This window comes from Rissa tridactyla, chromosome 3 (assembly GCF_028500815.1).
Source record: "Rissa tridactyla isolate bRisTri1 chromosome 3, bRisTri1.patW.cur.20221130, whole genome shotgun sequence".
Lineage (NCBI taxonomy): Eukaryota > Metazoa > Chordata > Aves > Charadriiformes > Laridae > Rissa > Rissa tridactyla.
This window is the reverse complement of record NC_071468.1, coordinates 81360207-81378112: the sequence shown is the minus strand read 5'-3', so window position 1 is coordinate 81378112 and position 17906 is coordinate 81360207. Positions and strand designations below refer to the sequence as shown.

Genomic DNA, 17906 nt, shown 5'->3' with positions numbered 1-17906 from the left:
CTGAACTGCTGCACGGTGGCCCATGTTATTATGGGTCAGTTGAACTGTACAAGCCACAAGCCCAAGTAATAGCCAGCTCTCCGGCCTGAACGCAGTTTAACCTAGTCCTTTGTCAGAACACTGCTCTATATCTGAGTATAGTATTTTAAGCACGTAAGGGGTATCATTCTCCATGTCAGCAAGTTGATTTAGCTGAGGCACGGGGGTGGTGCATGGCTTCAAGAAACATGGCAGGCTATTCACAAAGTAGACAATTAATCTTAATTAAGCTCCCGTGAGTCAGCTCTTCCTGACAGAATAGTATTTGAGCAGATTTAGACATCTTTCTTAAATGGGGTGGCAGTACGTTATCAGCGTCCCTTCATATTTGATAAACTTCATTCAAGATTCAGAGAGCACTTAGGATTCACAGGAATCGAAATACATTCCTTTTGCCATGTCTCCTCCCAGTTCCGAGAAATACTCGCATTAATTATAATGAATTCCTGAATATGTGTCCTATGTAGGACAATCCTTAGTTTTTAAAATGTAGAAAACCAGACAAAAATTCCATATTGGTAGCTATATTTTAAACCAAAAAAAATCTTCACATAATAAATACATCTTATGCACATTAACTTCAAATTTACTTCAGAAAGCTATTTACAATATAAATAATTATAAATGGGAACACTTTGCAAGATATTGTTGACATAGCTAAATTGTGTTTCCTACATTACATTCCAAAGGAAAACTTCAAATTACAGATGTTATGCTACAATGTCACTAGACCCTATACATTGCAAGGCATGGTATTTGAAATGCTGGCAATCTGTGTCTTTTTTTCCATAAATATAACCCATTAGTTTAAAGCAAACACGAAACGCTTCATTATGTCTGAAGTGCTTTTTTTTTTTTTTTGCTAGATTATTATATTTTTTAGGCACTGAAATATTTACCTTGGGGAAAAAGTTGCAGTGCCTTAAAAATACTTTTCCTAATAGACTTTATTTCCTTAGAAATGTAAAGGTGCCAATGTTCTATAATGTGTGAGCAAGATTATTTCTTGTGTTTCTAAACTTCCCACTGTGTCGGTAGCTGGAAAAAAAAATGCATGCAGTCCAAATTACAATAAATAAAAACATTTAAAAACTGTATTTTGAATCCTAGAACAATAGGAAATCTTGAGAACTCCATGTGAGAGGGGAGTTAGTGAATACAACCAGACAAAAAGCTTTGTTTCTTCCTGTATTTGATCTTTCCTTTCAAATACAGCTTCATAGATGGAGTCATAAATTACCTCTTTTCAGAAAGGGATGTATTCCTAGCAACTTAGAGCCAGATTTACCCACAGAACTCTTGTATACATAAGCTAAATGCCACAGTGAAGTTTAACCCCACATAAAATTTTTTTCATTAATAAATCCTCTAAGGAAATATGAAAGGGAGTGACACTAGTGCTCTCATCATTCTGAATAGAAGACTATTTAATTTATTGGTCTTCAGAATAAAAGTTAAACCCTCGGCTACACCTCTAGCAGACTTTACTAACACCAAACTGAACAGTTACAGAAAAAAAAACTGTGGGTTTTTTGTTTTGTTTTGTTTTTTCTGTTGTTGGTTTTGGGTTTTGTTTTGTTTCTTTTTTTTTTTTTGCATCTCAGTGCATACAGCCGAAATACTTAACCGTCAATACTAATGCAAATAAAATAAAATAGGTTCTCCTCCACACTGTGGAGGCGTCTGGACCTAATCCAGTATACCTACAGGAAAGCATGTTCATCCACCATTGTTCCTATTAACAAAGCCTGTATTGCCTTTAGACCCTTAGGTGTTTTAAGTAAACTTGCAACTCATGGAAAGACCAGAGCCTGAATCCATTTGCTGCCAGACATTAACTATAACCACCTTAAAATAGACATATCTAGGTCTAATCTTGGTACTGTGTGCTATAATCCCCGCTATATACAGTTTTGTATGCAGAAGGTCTGAAAACAATGCGAACGCCACAGCTTTGTTCCTTGACTGAAAGGTTAACTGACCTTCGCAACAGCCAGTCTGATTTTCTGGGGTAGCTGTGTCTTTTCCAGAAATACTTTGCAAACTTTTATTTTTTTCCAACTCACTCAGGATGTTCACATAAATGAACATATGGTGGTTAACATACTTAGGGGCATTAATGAATAAATGCTGCATGTCCAGAGACAAAAATGAGATTCAGATAAGAGTGATTAAAAGAGTTTAAAAGAGCAGAATTGCACTGTGTAACCTGTGGCAGTATTGCAGACACATCAACAAAAGCCATTTAAAGCTTAAGAAATACCTCTGGGGCTCTTCAGTGCAAAGATGCACTCATTTTCTCAAAGCGTGTAGAAATAACCTGTATTGTAGAAACACGGCCATTACAGCTAGTACCTTCCATAGTTTCCATACTCACTTCCTGAGATTTAAACAAAAAATTTGCAAACAAGCGCCAAACCTATTGCCGGTTCACAAGAAGTCAGCTTTTTTTGCCCTTACAAATATTAAGTAGTACCTTACTCCACAAATATTCCCATTTGAGTCAATGGGACAAATTGCTGAGTAAGGTTCTTCTTCTAATCTTAGAAATGCTTTGCAAATTTGTCCAAAGTTACAAACTCCATGCCCCTGGGGTTCCATTTTGTATAAAGAAGAGGGATCTTTTTTGTTTCTTAAAACAAAAGACATATACCAAAACCATAACATATCATCCACTGATATCAATAGGAAATGGTTTGAAAGAGCTGTGGTCACTCTGTATTTGGAGTAACTACAAAATATTAATTTGCTGCCAATAGCAAAACACTATTATGTTAGAGAAACGATGCAACACAGCAATTTATATTGTTTCTGTTCCAAAACACAACCTACATACCTTCTTTAAAGTGATAACCTTTAGCTAATGTGATACATTTGTAATGTATTTGGTACAAATGCCTTGCATTTTTCAATTTTGCAAAATATCTCATCTCAACTTATCTGATTTAGAAAAGGAAGAAAGAAAAAAAGAAAGACGAAAATATCCTTAAAGGATACTAAATGAAAATTTGAATTAAATAAATATGTAATGGAAAAAATAAGCTTTATACCATATTGAAAAGTACATGTTATATGAGCTGCAGTGATACTATATGCTATAATTAAGATTGCAAACTTGCTTTCATGTAGCATGTAGCACGCGGAGTCTATGTTTACAACATTCGATGCTTTCTGCCAATTAAGAAGAAATTCCTGGCTATCTAAAGAAGCAGGATGGCAAATTAGCTGACAAAAGGCATCTATCTCCGGCAGACTTTACTGAAGCGCTAAGGAGTGCCAGTTGCTGGCATCCCACGAGTGGAGCGAGCATCAGCCTTTGCTTGTAGCACAACGTGGCTGCATGTGCAGACCTCTCTACTGAGATATAAGGGGTTCCGTTCATTACAGTGCGTTTTGCTGCATTCGTCATTGTAGTGGACTGGAACTATCGAAAACAGGATAAATAACTACAGTTTGGGAAGTTTTATTTTGGGATCACAGCAAATAAGAATGGGGAATTTTTATTGCATAGCACACTGGCTTTTTTCCTAGGTGAAATCATATGGAGTACAAGCATCTTATATTGTGCCTGTTTGTTTTATAAGTCTTCTATTTTTCAAAAGTGCCTGTCAGAACGCAAATAACAACAGTGCCCAAGCTGTGGTTTCCTGACTACTTGTGGCCATTAGACCACAGCCAGGGAACTGCAGCTGGTCTGCAGAACTCTATTGCCTTCTGATTAAAAGCTTGATAACAAGAGTGCTTGGTGACCCCAAGAAAATTGGGTGCTGACAAAATCCCATTCATCCAAACAGTTTAGGAAACTCTTCTGTAATACAAAATAATATTGACACTTAGACTTATTTTTTTATATGTACTAGTAGGGATAATATGATACCATGTACCTCTACTCTAATTCGCTTTGCAAATTGTATTTTAATACTGTACAATGAGACTCCAAATACAAGTTTATTCATATTATTCATAGGAATAAGTGAAATAAATATGTATCCAGAACTAGATTTATCAAAAATACTTTCTCATTCCTATGCTTTAGGAATATATACAATTGTTGGGCTGAAAGAAGTCCATTTTGGTCCATTCCTTCCTCTGAGTTAACAGTTGTCAATGTTTTTCTTTCCCTCAGTTATTTGCCTTGTTTTTATCTTAAAACAAACAAACAAACAAAAATCTCTAGCTGCTTCTCTTTATGACCTTTGTTATTCATTTGGCCCTTAGTCAAATAAACTTCTTGCCAAATCATTTTGTTCTCATTTTGCCTTGGCTAACATTCAATGCCCTGTCTCTCGTTTCTGCCGCTAGTTCAAATAGTTTTAGACCATTATTTATCTCTCCTCTGTGCAGAGCTTGGTGCACATCAGTGACATTCCCCCTTATTCTTTTCCCTTACAAAGATGACAGACCCAGTTTATTTAAAGTTTTTATTAGATCTTTCAGTCTCTTTATCTTTTGCTGAGCTCTGCTCCACCTTTTCTATTATGAGCTTTAGATAATAAAGACCAGACTGTGTTGCTCTTCCTTGTGTTCAACGTACATTTCACCAGGAGTGATCACACTGCAGTCAACAGAGATTGCTTATGGAGTAAGGTACTACTCAATTCAAGATTCACAATCTGCGTTGGAGTGACCAGGACTATACACAATATTCCAAGTTCAGAGAGGTAATTTCCTCTGCTTTCAAGTACATCTCTACTTACGTGGCTTATAATGTTATTATTTAGCTTTTGCTTCTGATTAGTTTTATTTGAAAATAGATATTTTTAACCCACCCGTAGCATGCTGGTTTATATTTAGTCCCATTGATGACTCAGTCCCATATGTCGAGCTTCTTAATGTTACAAATGAAGCTAGACCTAGTGCTAATCTCATTTTAGTAACCACCTCAAGTCCCCTACCTCCACATTGGTGTGGTGCTACCGTTGCAGTCAACCTTGAGACTTCATATAAATGCCATACAAAGAAGGACAGGTCTAGCAATTGTGCCTATATATGCCCTATTTTACTTTTTTTGGCATGTGCTTTTTATTTACTCTTTTCCAATCAATTAGTGTCTCTTTGTTCATGAGATTATTTAAAATTGCAAAAAGTTTCTCTGCTTCTTTTGATGTCTTCTATAACTCTAGGACAGGCCCTGATAATATCAGCATTCTAAATACAATTGAATTTCTTGGAACCCTGATTTCCCTTAGTATTTTTTTATGTACATATGACTGATTTTGCTATCCCTAATATGTTCTGATATTCATTAAATTTTCTGCTGCAAGCAAGAAAAGAATGCATATCCCTTTGTCAAAGTCATACCTATAACTTTACTGTATGTCAGACAGAGTAGTTACAATTTTCTATACTTTCTTAATTTACTCCAAAATCTTATCAGAAGTAGGACAAACCACCATGCAGTTTTTGTCCATTCTCACCTCTCATATTTTTATGCTTATGCAATTCCCTTTGTGTTTTACAGCAAAATCTCTATGATTCTATTGAGTTCCTTCTGTGTTTCAAATTAATCCTTAATTATTTGGCCACTTACAACCACTTTTCCTTATTTTATAGTTAATACTAAATGGCATACATAGCCATAGGGTTAAATGTGTTTATCTTGAACCACTCCTCATTCCAGCCTATTATCCCTGTTTCTCCTGACAATTTTCTTGCATTTCACTCCACTACCCACCTTGTGAGACCTTTCAAAAAAAAGGAGGACAATCTCCCATCTCTACATCAAGACAACCAAGCCCTATGCATTTCTCAAAACTACGCTGAGAAAGGCCCTCCTGCTTTTAAGTACAGTAGAAGTAAATATTTGATCATACTAATCATAAGGATACTGCTCATTTGACTCCTTTCAAATCAAGCATATGTAAATAGCTATGCATGTGAGTACAAGGAAATAACAATTCTGGGGAGTTCTCTCTTCTTTCTCCCCTTTTTGATTTTGCATTGGTTAGCCATGGATGCTTTATACCATGGAGCAGCATAACACACTCGGCCGTTAGGGAATAAACAGATCACCAGAAGTACACATTTTGATGTGTATTTCAAAGGAACACATTCCAACTTTCTGTGTAAAAAGAGTGCATAGCAGTTTTGTTGGCTGGGACCTGTGGGGCACATGCAGTTCAGAAGGTCTGATCTTGGCAGCGTCTCCAAACAACCACCTCTTACACAACGTGCATAAATCACTCTGCTAGCCTGCCCCAAGCGCTCCCTGCCTAGACCTCTTCTACCCTTCTCACCTTGCATGGCACCAACTTTGAGTTTAGCTCCATCCACTCTAACCCTGCATGCCAGTGCATTTTTATTTTTTAAAAGTAATGTGTGTTAACCAACTTATCCCCCCAAACCTTAGGTTATTCTTTCTAGTGCACTGTGGTATATCAAATGCTGGTAACAACAAGGGCATGAAAACATATAATATCTTCCAATTAGATCTCAAAGGTTATTTTTTTAAAGCACAAAAGTTTTTAGAAAAAAGCGTCAGCTTCCATTGGTTATTATAACGGATGTCCCCTTGTGTCCTTGTGCTGGATCTTGCTGCATCCTTAAGTGAGAAGTCACGTCAAAGTGTGATCCATTACAGCCTAGTGAATAGTTTCTAATGGTTTCAGTGTCATATAGGTGCTCCAGGGCATATCCAGTTAATGTGTAAGCATGCTTATCAAAGTACTGCCTGTGGGAGCTGTAATAATTTGGAGAGGCTGCTGGGTGGTCCCCTGGGGTTTGATGAGGGGACATGTCTGAATGCAGGTAGTCTTTAGCTAGTACCAAGCTAGATTTTGATATTCGGTCAGAATTGGGGCTGCTTATCCTAGACAGTGTTGTGGGGCTGTTGTCATAGTCATTTTCATGCGGGCTCATAATCTTTCCATCTCGTTGCTGGATGTGTTCACAGGGAGGAGTGTTGGCAACTGTCGGGACGCGGCAGACGTCCCCTGCCAACTGCTGCTGAGGGTAGTTTGCAAAACAGATAGCGTGCTTCTTCCCTGTGCCATTAATGGAGACCAGAGGATCAGGAGTCGTTTTCCGCAGCTGTAGTCTGTTTTCTTCCTCTTTAATCATTTGCTGGGTGGCTCTTATTAGAGTTTCAATTTTGCTGGGCTCATGCGGACTGCTCTGATATTGCTCAGGACGGTATCGGTCGCCTGATTCACTGGCAGAGCCAGGATCAGGCGAGCTAACGACACTGTCCTCATCCCAGTGTCCTCTCCCTAGGAAAGAGAGAAAGACAACAAGCATTGAGGTTGAAGGAGGCAAGCAATCTTGAAGAACAAGTACTCTGAACCTTATTTTACAGACAGAAAACCAAGACAGAGGCAAGTGAATTATAACAAAGTCACCAAAAATGACTGTGGTAGACTCCTTGCTTTTCAGTAACAATCTCTAGTTTCCAGTGTCTGCTCATGGAACAAGTAACACAGCTGAAAATATAAAGAGGAGATCTAAGCACGTCAACACAGACATCCAGTGCCATCTGAGATGCTCTAGGGTAACCAAGCATCTGCATAGGCCCAGCAGATACAGCACCAACTCTACAGGAACTCCGTGTCTCCTGGAGCAGCTAGAGACCAGGCAGGGTACCCTAGGGCAGGTTGAAGTGCCCACAACACCGATGTTCAGGCCCCTGACCCCTCGCTACCTCTTTGCATCAAAAGTCTGAGTGAATTGGAACCATGGTGAAAACAAAAATCTCAAGGAATTACAAGTGTACGTGACTCCAGCGTGTCTTCTTAGCCCTTTCCAGGAGCTAAAACATAGAGAAAGAAATCATTGTGGAATAGTCTGTGGCCCCGTGGTGACTTTATGCGGGTTACACAGCAATAAATAAACAGAAGAAATGAAGCAGTTATTCTTTAGAAGCATAAGAACCCATAGCTCACAGACAGAGTTGCTGGGAAAATGTGATCTCATATCCCAACACATAAATATTTGGTGTATAAAACTTTTAGAATAGGAAAATATAACTATTTTTACCTCTGTCTAAATAATAAGACCTATAGACGTACTAGAGAAGGTGTTCAGCTTGCACGTAGCTGAAAGGACAGAATCAGACCTGTCAATCCTCTCTAGGAAGAAAGTGAGTGACCCCCACACCTGAACAGCCAACTAAGACCACACTATAATAAAGACCTTAATAAAGGATTTGAAGAGATATGTGCCTGCAGGAGGGCATGTGTTGGATTTGCACAAATGACTTAATGATGCCTTTGCCTCAGCACATACAAAGTCTTCTCTGGGGATGAGGTCCATTGATTGACAGAACTCCTCAAAGGAAAACCATTCTCAGACTAGAGCCCCTGTTTTGTGTTGGGTCAAGGGCTACAGGTCTGTTTGGGTGGCAGATCGCTACCACTGCATTGCAGAGTTCTTTAAAAAATCAGTGATGAGCTTTCATAATAAACATATCCTGCCCTTTGTAGGTGCAAGTATCTCACAAGCATAATTTTATCCTTCACATCCTCTTAAGGTCTGGGCCCAAAATGGCAGGGCCTGGAGGTTGAAGGGATCTCCAGCCACCAGAGCAGGCAGTGTGTCAGGCACGCCATGACTCTCTGGGGACCTGGTCAGCCATGGCTCTAAACCACATGCTCTGTTTGTCCCACTGCACAGACCATACTTACAGTGCCCCAGACTTCATGAGGGTGACCAGAAACACATGGGCTCACATGCAATATTCAGGGCCTGCCATACCGGTCAGCGAATTGTCATTATTGTAAGGTGACTCTAAGCCAGAACTACCAGAAGACGCGTTAAAAGAACAGAAAGGGAAGAAAATGTCTTCTGCCCAAATAAACTTCTCTGACAGCAGCATTCACATACCATTGTCAAAAAAGAGTTTCAATTGTGAAAGGCCAAGGTTTGGAACTGCCTAAATCTAAATGAAAATGGCACATTTAAAAGGGAAGCTGAAGTGTTCCTCTCAACTGAGACAAACGTGTCAAGTTTTAATCCCAAAGCTACATGCAGACCGAAGGCCCACTGAAACATGTAAGACTCGATACACTAAAGAAAATAACTGCAGCACCTGGAATTGCAGCAAAACCAAGGAACAAACTAAAATCAAATTATATTATCCATTTGATTGATTATCCTTGATAAAAGTACGGAATAAATATTTAACACTTTTGCATTGTATAATATTTCTATGTTACTATCTTTCTATGCTCTGTAAGAATTACCATGCATAAAACTTGCCAGCAAAATTATCATATTCTGCTCATTTCCCTTTTTTGGAGAAGAAGAAGATAGAGGAAAACCAAGTATGACAGAAGTACAGAACAGACACTTGGAAGGAACTTTGTTCTCACAGGAAAAGTGGAGAACAGTATTCATCAGCAAAATGTAGGCATCCTTTTCTTTCCTCATTTTTCCTCTGAATGTATTTCCTAGAACTTGATATTTAATCATTCTTCTATTTTCAGCATAATTTTCCTAGGATTGAAGTAAAATAATACAGGTTTGGGGTTTTTTTATTTCCAAAGCCTCATTCTGCAAGTCAATGGAATGGTACTAATGTAATTAGCTTTTAGGATTTCTTCAGATACAACCTATGTTTTGACAGATTATTTTAGTAGAAAAGCATTTTTTTTAATTCTGCATCTATCCTTACAATCTCAAACTCTGATTTTTGGGTCAGTTGCAGTATTTCAACTTTTAGCCTACCCTTTAAATTCAAGGACCTTTGGATTTTTCCAAACCTAAGATCAGCCTTTCACTTGGATTCTTGATCAGTTTCAGCCTCTGAAGATCTGCTAATGCGCTGAGGTTACAACCTCCCAGACACCAAGCAAGGCTTCAGGCTTGGTGCTGGAAGGACAGAGAGACTCAAATTGACTAAAAATTATAGCTGAGGATAAAATGTCTGAAACCAAAAGCAAATGTTAATTTGAATTGCCAATTTTAAATAAAAAGAAACAGCAAAATAGCAAATCTAGTAATAACCAGTGCAGAGAAAAAAAGTAATTTGGAGAACAGTTTCTCCAAAGACTTTAAAGGTTTCTTAATATCCATCTTAGGTTTATTTTTAACTAATTTTGTGCTAAATATATTCCATCCAAAGTAGTTTGATATTAAGCCAAAGAAATTACACATTTCTTTCAAGTGTATAAATTTGTTCATATTTTTAAGATCATCCTTAAGAGCTCACCAGTCAGATATTCCCACCTTAATTTCACAAACTAAAAAATATACAACAAATTATATTTTTTCTGCACATAAACCAGACTGTCAAACTCAAATTGAACTGTAAGTATTCCTCATCTCCGTAGATGTGATCTCTGAGACAAGGGCATGCATCAAGAGTCTCTCTCATTTTCTGTCTCTCACATAAACAGCTGCATGTTTATGTCATGTTGCTTTATCTGAGATGCTGCAACTTCTGCAAATCCTTGTTATCTCTTACCATGAATCCTGTGCACCGAAGTTATGTGGGGCATACTGTTTTCATACGCTTCTCTGCTCTCAGGGGACGACTTCGTCAGAGGCAACGCTGAACGAGAACCCCACCAGCTCTCCCTTCCCGGCTGTGGCGTGCCAAGGAAATACCGGCCGGCTTCGCATCTGCCTCCTTCACAGGCCTGAGTATGGAAATGTCTGTCATCGGTCAGCCTGGAGTGGTCGAGTGTAAAACCGTAGCAGAGAGCACTGCGGTCTGAGTACTGTCTGTAGGCACAGGAGACATCATGGTGCTGGGAGCTTGGTCTGTCCGAGGGCTCCAGGAGCTGGGGAGAAGCCGTATCGGTCAGGGGGCTCCCGCCCCACTGGCTCTCATGGTCAGACTCGGATCTCTCGGTGTGAAATCCAGAATACTGCAAAACAGGAGAAGCAGCGGGGAAATTACTACGCCTGGGTGAAATCTGCAAGTAACGGCACTGAAAAGCCGGAGTGTGCATGCGACAGGGTGGTTTTTGTGAGCGAGCCCACACATCTGCACCTTCTGATTGCAGTCCTAGTCCTTCCCTGTACAACAGTCTGTAATGAGCTCACAGATGACAGGACAGACCTCGTGAAAGTCTAAAACATCCCATGTCGACCCATCTCCTTTATGATGTGTAATATTAGGCTCAGCAACATCAATGTTGCAATTCAATATTTTTTTAATATGTCCAGGTTTTTCTTATTGCTTTGAAACTTAGTGCTTGTGCTCAGGAATGGTGCTCCAACACTCCTCGGTAAAGCACTTTCAACAGGGACTGAAATTACACCGCTCCTGGAGCATTCTCGCATGCCAAATTGGAACTGAGTGTATTTCAAGCTGTTAAAGGAGGAACTGAATGTATTTTGAGTTGTTAAAGTTCTTTTTCTAAGGGTTCCCTCACTCTTTCTCATATATTGTTTGTTGTTGGATTTTTTTTTCTTACCTGGAGTGGTATCTGGGAACTTCTTTCCTCCTATTAGTAAAGAAAAGGAAGCCTCCTGTAGACTCTGGGACTACCAAAAGCACTACAGAGTAGAGCTCTGAAGTGATGGCAGATCAGTAGGAAGGTAAAAATCACAGCTCTGTTGCAATGTGGCAGCAAGGAAAATCCAGAAACTATTTGCCAGAAAAGGTGATTGTTAGCCAAAGCAGGCAGAGTGGGCATTTGGCACCCCAGCTTAAGCAGGGCTCTCCCAACACAGAAGCGACTAGCACGCAGTTGGAAAAGTAGACAGAATAGGAGCATGGGCATTTGTTTAGGGAGAAGTAAGGGTTAAGTTAAATGTCACAGATTTCTAGATATTCATAATGAACGTTTCAAAATTTTAGATACTTTTGAGGAAAGAAAGAAAAAAAACAAAGAATGCTTATTAAACCTCCTAGGATTTAGCTATCTCATTTTTAAAACTTTTTATTTATTGGGACTGTCGAACTTCATGGAACATCTTTAAATCAATTTCACCCGTGATTATGGATTGGGATGAGACCAAAGCTGTACATGCTCACCTCTTCAGTACTGCACACTCATGTCACAAATCAATGTATTACAACATGAAAACTTGGAATTCTCTCATTCCGTCACTCACCTTCCAGATGCCCACTCTGCCTTTTCTTTTAATAGGCATTAGGCCTCTCTCCTGAAAACATAAGCTTACCTTCCTTTTCATTAGATTGAGTTGCTATGAAACTCCTCATTATCAGCCAGGATCAAGGTTTTATGCACTTACCAATCGAAAGTACTGACCAGATGTTTGACTTACAGAAACTTAAACCATCTGTGCAACATCAGTAGCGGAACTACTTCAGTTTTGGCATTTAATTGGGTATTTCTTCAGTATTCCAGTTTATATTTGTGAATACTGTTTATTAACACGATAGGTTATGTAAAGAAAAGAAAGAAAGGGTCACGGCTTTGAGGAGATCGATTATATTTTGTTATAAATTGTCAGAAGAATACCCGTAGGCAAAAAGTCTACCAGTAGATATGGAGGGGGTCAGCAAGTTAGTACCACCATATCCATTTCAAGAGAATGGAGATGAATGGATAAATCTGATTTTGCATGGATTTAAGATAGTTACAGAGCCTCAAAAGAGTTCTTTTAAATGCCAGTAATTCAGAATACGTTAACTAGGAACTTTATTCAGCCATCACAGTGTTATGCGACCAACTGGAACATCTAACTCTTCTATTATCCTTTCAGATCTAATGTCTTCAAACTACTTAGTCACAAAGATATCTTCATAAATATCTACAGTATTTTAAACTTTTTGACAAAAATATACAGAAAAAATGAAGTTTCCAATGAAAAAATTAGAAATTATTAACAAGATTTTGACTATTAAATTTTAGTTAAAATGGAAATTCACAAAAGGAAAACTACTTTTGTACCTATTCTTAATTTTAGAATTATTTTTAGTGCTCTTTTTGGGTTTGACTTTCATAATTTAAAAATTTAATTTAAAAAGTTAAGCTGAAATATACGATAATATAAGAATAAATGTAAGTATAAAAAGTTAAAAGTTCATTTATTTCCTTATTAAAACCAAAACTCATATTATATATTTCTTTCATGAGGAGGACAAGGAAAATTAATTTCTAATAATATTATAATGAAATTTCACTTTTTGGACAATTTATGATGATAATAAATGCTAAAGATTCTTTCAAACTGAAAACTCTTAATTTCATTTAGCTCTAATAGATATTCTTCTGTTAGATCTCTGTCTCTAAGGACACCTCAGGGTCCAACATAACTTTGCTTGGAGGGAATTTGTCCATTTAACTGAAAACTTGCTCAATTTTTTTGTTTGTTTGTTTATCTTGAACCTAGACACAGAGGATTCAATTGCACAGGCCTTTGTGCACTTTTCTTAAAGAAAGGGAAACCATTTCCAAGGGTACATGTTCAGTATATCAGAAATGCACCATGTAATGTCATGTAGCCATGTAGTCAAGACCAACAATACTTCATGCATATTCTTTGTACTTGATGTAAACGATGATTATTTGAGATCTGACCCGTAGCAGCTGCTAGGCCACGGACAGAATTAAATTAACACAGTGAATTGCTTGTGGCCCACGTTGTCTACGAAGGTCTGACACGACTGCTTATTCTTAAGGTACAACATAAGCAGACATAGGCCAAAAATACGTCTAATTCCCTTTAAAGCTAATCACATCTCTCTTGGGCATCATCAGGCTGCCTCGACCACTGCAGTCCTATTGCTGCCTCTTCTGGGAATCCGATGTTGACAGGTGGACACTCCAAATACGGGCATGTGTGACATGTTGATGGGGGGGGGAGAAATGAAAGGATGAGCAAAGACACTGCTTTACTGAAACGGGAGTAGAAACACTATCTCTCAAGTCAGAATTAGGCTCCCATATGCCAAGTGATGAAAGACCATAGAAAAAGGAATCATAAATAATTACAATTATGGCCAGTTAAAAGTAGTGAAAATATTATTTTTTTTTTCAATCCCAGTCCTGCTTCACCAGAAATGTTTTCCTTCCTGCTAAGTTTTGCCTTCTGACTCGTATCAGGCAGGATTTATTATTTTCAGGTTTTTAACAAAGTTTAACCAGCAGACAGCATTTAAACATGATAAAGAACTTCAGACAAGCAACACCTGAAATCCCCTCAGGTGATTTCTGAATTGTCTTCTGGCATAAATAACAACAATAAATAAATTAAATGGTCCTCCCGCTGGTTCTTGGAAACTGAATTGCCACCTCCAGATACTAGAAATGTCTTCCAGACTGCTAACCCAGTGTACCATCACAGCGACAGCACACCAGCGGGATTAGCGCTGACAGAGAAAGCCCCTTTCTACAGGCCGTCACTGATGCTATTTTCACTCCAAGAAAAACTTCAGGAGGGCTGTAGGGGGAAGGAAATAGGAAAATATAAATTCCATGTCTAAGAAAAGCTTACTTTACAAGAGCCCATGGGAATGTATTAGGCCAGCAGACAATTTAATATTTCTCAGGTGATTTTCTTTTGCCTGACCTTCCATTCCTACAGGTGTCTCGCTGGCCTGAGCACTCATCCTGTCATACGCAGCAACGTCAGCCTGCTCCACACACCGTGCCAGATGTTCAAACAATAGATGTTATAGATATCTAATTTTCTGGCAGCCTACTCAGGTTTTTATCATTATAAACATTAAATATATAGTGAAACCCTCTCAGAGTCCTCTTTTCCATGAAAAACTTTCACTACATCAGCATTAGCAGCTTCCCTCTTGATTTGTGTCTTAACCATGAGAAAAAACATCACAGATGCGGGCTGCATTGTACTAAGAACATATGCATGCTTTTAAATCACTTTTATCTTACTTTTTACTAATGTAATCCTGAAATGTAAAATATGTTCTTTTTGCATTCACTATTATAGGGAGAACAGATGGTGAAAGGCTTAGATTAAAGTAATACAGCATGTCCATTAAAATAACCCCCACTGCTGGTGACTCTTCACCAGATCAGGAGTTATGTTTACTATAAAAAGAGGGGTTTGCTTTGCTTTTGAATACACTGGAAGTTGCCAAAGCTTTAGGCTACAGGAAGAAATGAAAAGAGAAACAACAAAAAAAAAGGCTGACTAGAATTCAGCCTGATTCTATTATCTTTACTCCATTGGGTGACAAACCCAAATAGAGGCGGATTGCAGAATTAATCCAGATTATCTGTTTAAAGGAGTTATAAAATCAATTTACCTGCAAAATCAGGTGTATAATATACATCTACTAGAGAAGGCTCTACTTCCAAAAACTCATGCATGCTGTAAGCACGCATCAAAGCCTCCATCCAACGGCTCTTGGGTACATCCTTACTTATATGCGTGCATTCTTTTTATATATATATAATCTTTACCCAAGAACTAAAATGAGTTATGAAGCAATAAATGTTTATCCAGATCTGACCATAAAACATTCCCATTAGAGGCAGACAACAGACAATTTTAAATCTTTTCTTTAAACAATCATCATTAATGGAAGATTAAACTCCAAAGCAGTTGTTCAGATGATCACAATTAAAATGTTTTTCCAATCTTGCTGTTATTTCCTGTGTACAGAATAAATGAGGTCCAGGGCTAGCTTTTGGGAACACAAAATAAATGAGGTCCAGGGCTAGATTTTGTGAGCACCTCACGATTATTATTATGGGGGAATACTACAGGCATCTTTTAACCAGCTCAGGATTTCCTTTTTCTGCAAATCTTCATCTCTCCCAGTTTTTATCCTCCTCTTTCAGCTCTCCACCTCTCTGGTAGAAGAGGACTAGAAGACCACTGTTCAAAGTGTCTGTGCAAATCTTGCAGCTGTGTCATGAATTTTGGGTTGCTCTCCTCTCTGCTTGCCCTTCCCCTGCCTGGGGCTGTTTTCACAGATCCCACTAGCCACCTGCACTAACGTCAGTCCGTGTCAATCAGATGCTGACAAATGCCTCCAATTTAACAAACTCAGTTTTTGTTTAAAGAGTCTACACTATGTCTCCTTCTGCACAAGATTTGAGGTAAAAAACATTAACACTGTCTTAGGTGACTAAAACATCCACCTTTTGCCTTGGTGGTAAGCATTCCGCTGAAATTTATGAACTTGGTTTTCATACAGTTCACAGCTCATGTAGCTCTCCTAGGGGCACACAGCTGGCAAGGGAGACGATGCTCAGTCATCACCCAATAAAGCATATGATTCCCTTTTCTCTTCAAGAGTGAAGCAAAGTAAACAGTAAGGGGAAAAGAAAAAAAAAAAAAGAAAAAGACATTACATACATTTAAAATCTCCTAAGTGCTCTTAACTTTAAGAAATACTGTGCCCCGCTGCCATTATTTTACTAATAAACTTCCTGCTTCCTTCCTCCACCAAAACTCAGGCTCCTGTGTAAGCCAAAACCCATGGCCTCACTTTTCAGCCATGGCTTTGAGTCACACTCTAATTCTCCGCAACTGAACTGGCAAATTACGTGGGACACAGGCCATACCACCTGCTGCATGTTCTTCACAACAGCTTTTCTTAGTCTTTCAACAGTTTATTCAGTGGTGGAGAAGGATGAGAGGGCTGCAAAGCCAAGCTGCCAACGTCGCTTGTGGTGATGTGCTACAATGAACGGTATGACCGTTTTTCAAGATATTGGCAACCAGCACGGCTGCTTCTTTTTGAATGACGAAATCTGTGACTTTACTACCAGGCAGCTGGTAACAAGGATGCAAAGCAAAACTGAAAACTAAACGTCCTGAGCTTTCAGACCACAATCCCTGATAAACCAACGATCTCAACACTGCACTGCTAGGTCAGGACTTTTTCTGGTGGCAGAGAGAATAAGGAAGTACTGATGAAAGTCGCACTTTCAGAAAGCAGATTGATGTGAGAGGATTACAGGTCTTCAGTTAGAACTGTCCTGCTAGCAAATGAGGACTTCTGAAAGGACTGTGTAAGGGGAGATGAAGGGCAATTTCAGTAAATCAAAGATAGTAATCTTAAAAATCTAATTTAGAATTAATTATAGGTATATTTCCCGATTCTTTAAAGCAGTTTCATTACAATTTTTTGGTGTAGGACATTCAAGAGAAAGACTCTTCTTTAACAACCCACAGAAATGCATATGAACAAATGATTAAACAACAAGAGCCATAACAATCTTTGGCAAAATTAGATTTTTAAAATTAAGAATCTGAGTTCATATCAAGGTGCTCATTTGAATAGCCCCTGTGCCAAAAGCAGATGTCATTTAACTGAAATTCTTACCCTGGGTAGTTTTGAGGGGAAAACAAAAGAAAACAAGGAAGTGATGTAGACACTTGGGCTCACATTGTACACTCTTAGAGGTCAGATTAGAAACCATTGTGCCTGCAGAGAAACTGTAGCCATCAAGGTCATTATCAATTAAATATTGACCTGGACTCTTTAAAAATACATAGCTCTTCAATCATGAATGCATAGGTTTATGTCCACTGTGTGGTGGCATAAGGGCAGTAAGACTTGCATCATTATTTAGTTAACATAATGGTTATTTCAACAAACATTTATTTGAGCTAAAGGGTTGACAATGTAAGTATGCAAGTGCAGTTTCATTGTCCGCAGAAATGTATTAGGTAAGCTCCGGTTCAAGTCTGGTCCATTCTCCGAAGGGGGACACGTTCCTCACACATTAGGCCTGAAAATGAAATCTGGGAAATTAAAGTCTACTGACGCCAGTGGCCACCTCCTAGTGCTTTCTCCCTTTCAAAGCTTTCTACATACATAAACTTTCTTTTTCCAGTTCAGCAAGTTAGCTTGTTGCTTTCCCTCCTCAAAACTCAGCCCTTCTGACTAAGATTTCGGTACTAAACTGCTGTCAAACATCTGGCAGCTCTCTAGATATGTTGGAATTAGTAAAGAGTAAGTAAGAAAAGCAAGCTTTCTCAAATGGCAAAACTCACAATCCTCTCATACCAAGTATTTCAAAACCAAC

General features: G+C 38.6%; 1 protein-coding gene across 2 annotated transcripts in view; it reads right to left on the bottom strand.

Moving 5' to 3' along the window:
* Positions 1–455: 455 nt before the first annotated feature.
* The window catches only part of SIM1 (SIM bHLH transcription factor 1), a 54496-nt gene continuing 37045 nt past the window's right edge, over positions 456–17906 (bottom strand). The window contains exons 11-13 of one of the 2 annotated variants that reach the window (XM_054195077.1): positions 11397–11426; positions 10439–10844; positions 456–7247 (exon numbers count right to left, since the gene is read on the bottom strand). In XM_054195077.1, coding sequence (XP_054051052.1) covers positions 6517–7247; positions 10439–10844; positions 11397–11426 — 1167 coding nt within the window. In that variant the 3' untranslated portion in view covers positions 456–6516. The remainder of the gene's footprint in view (positions 7248–10438; positions 10845–11396; positions 11427–17906) is intronic. The other variant, XM_054195078.1, reaches the window with a different exon arrangement.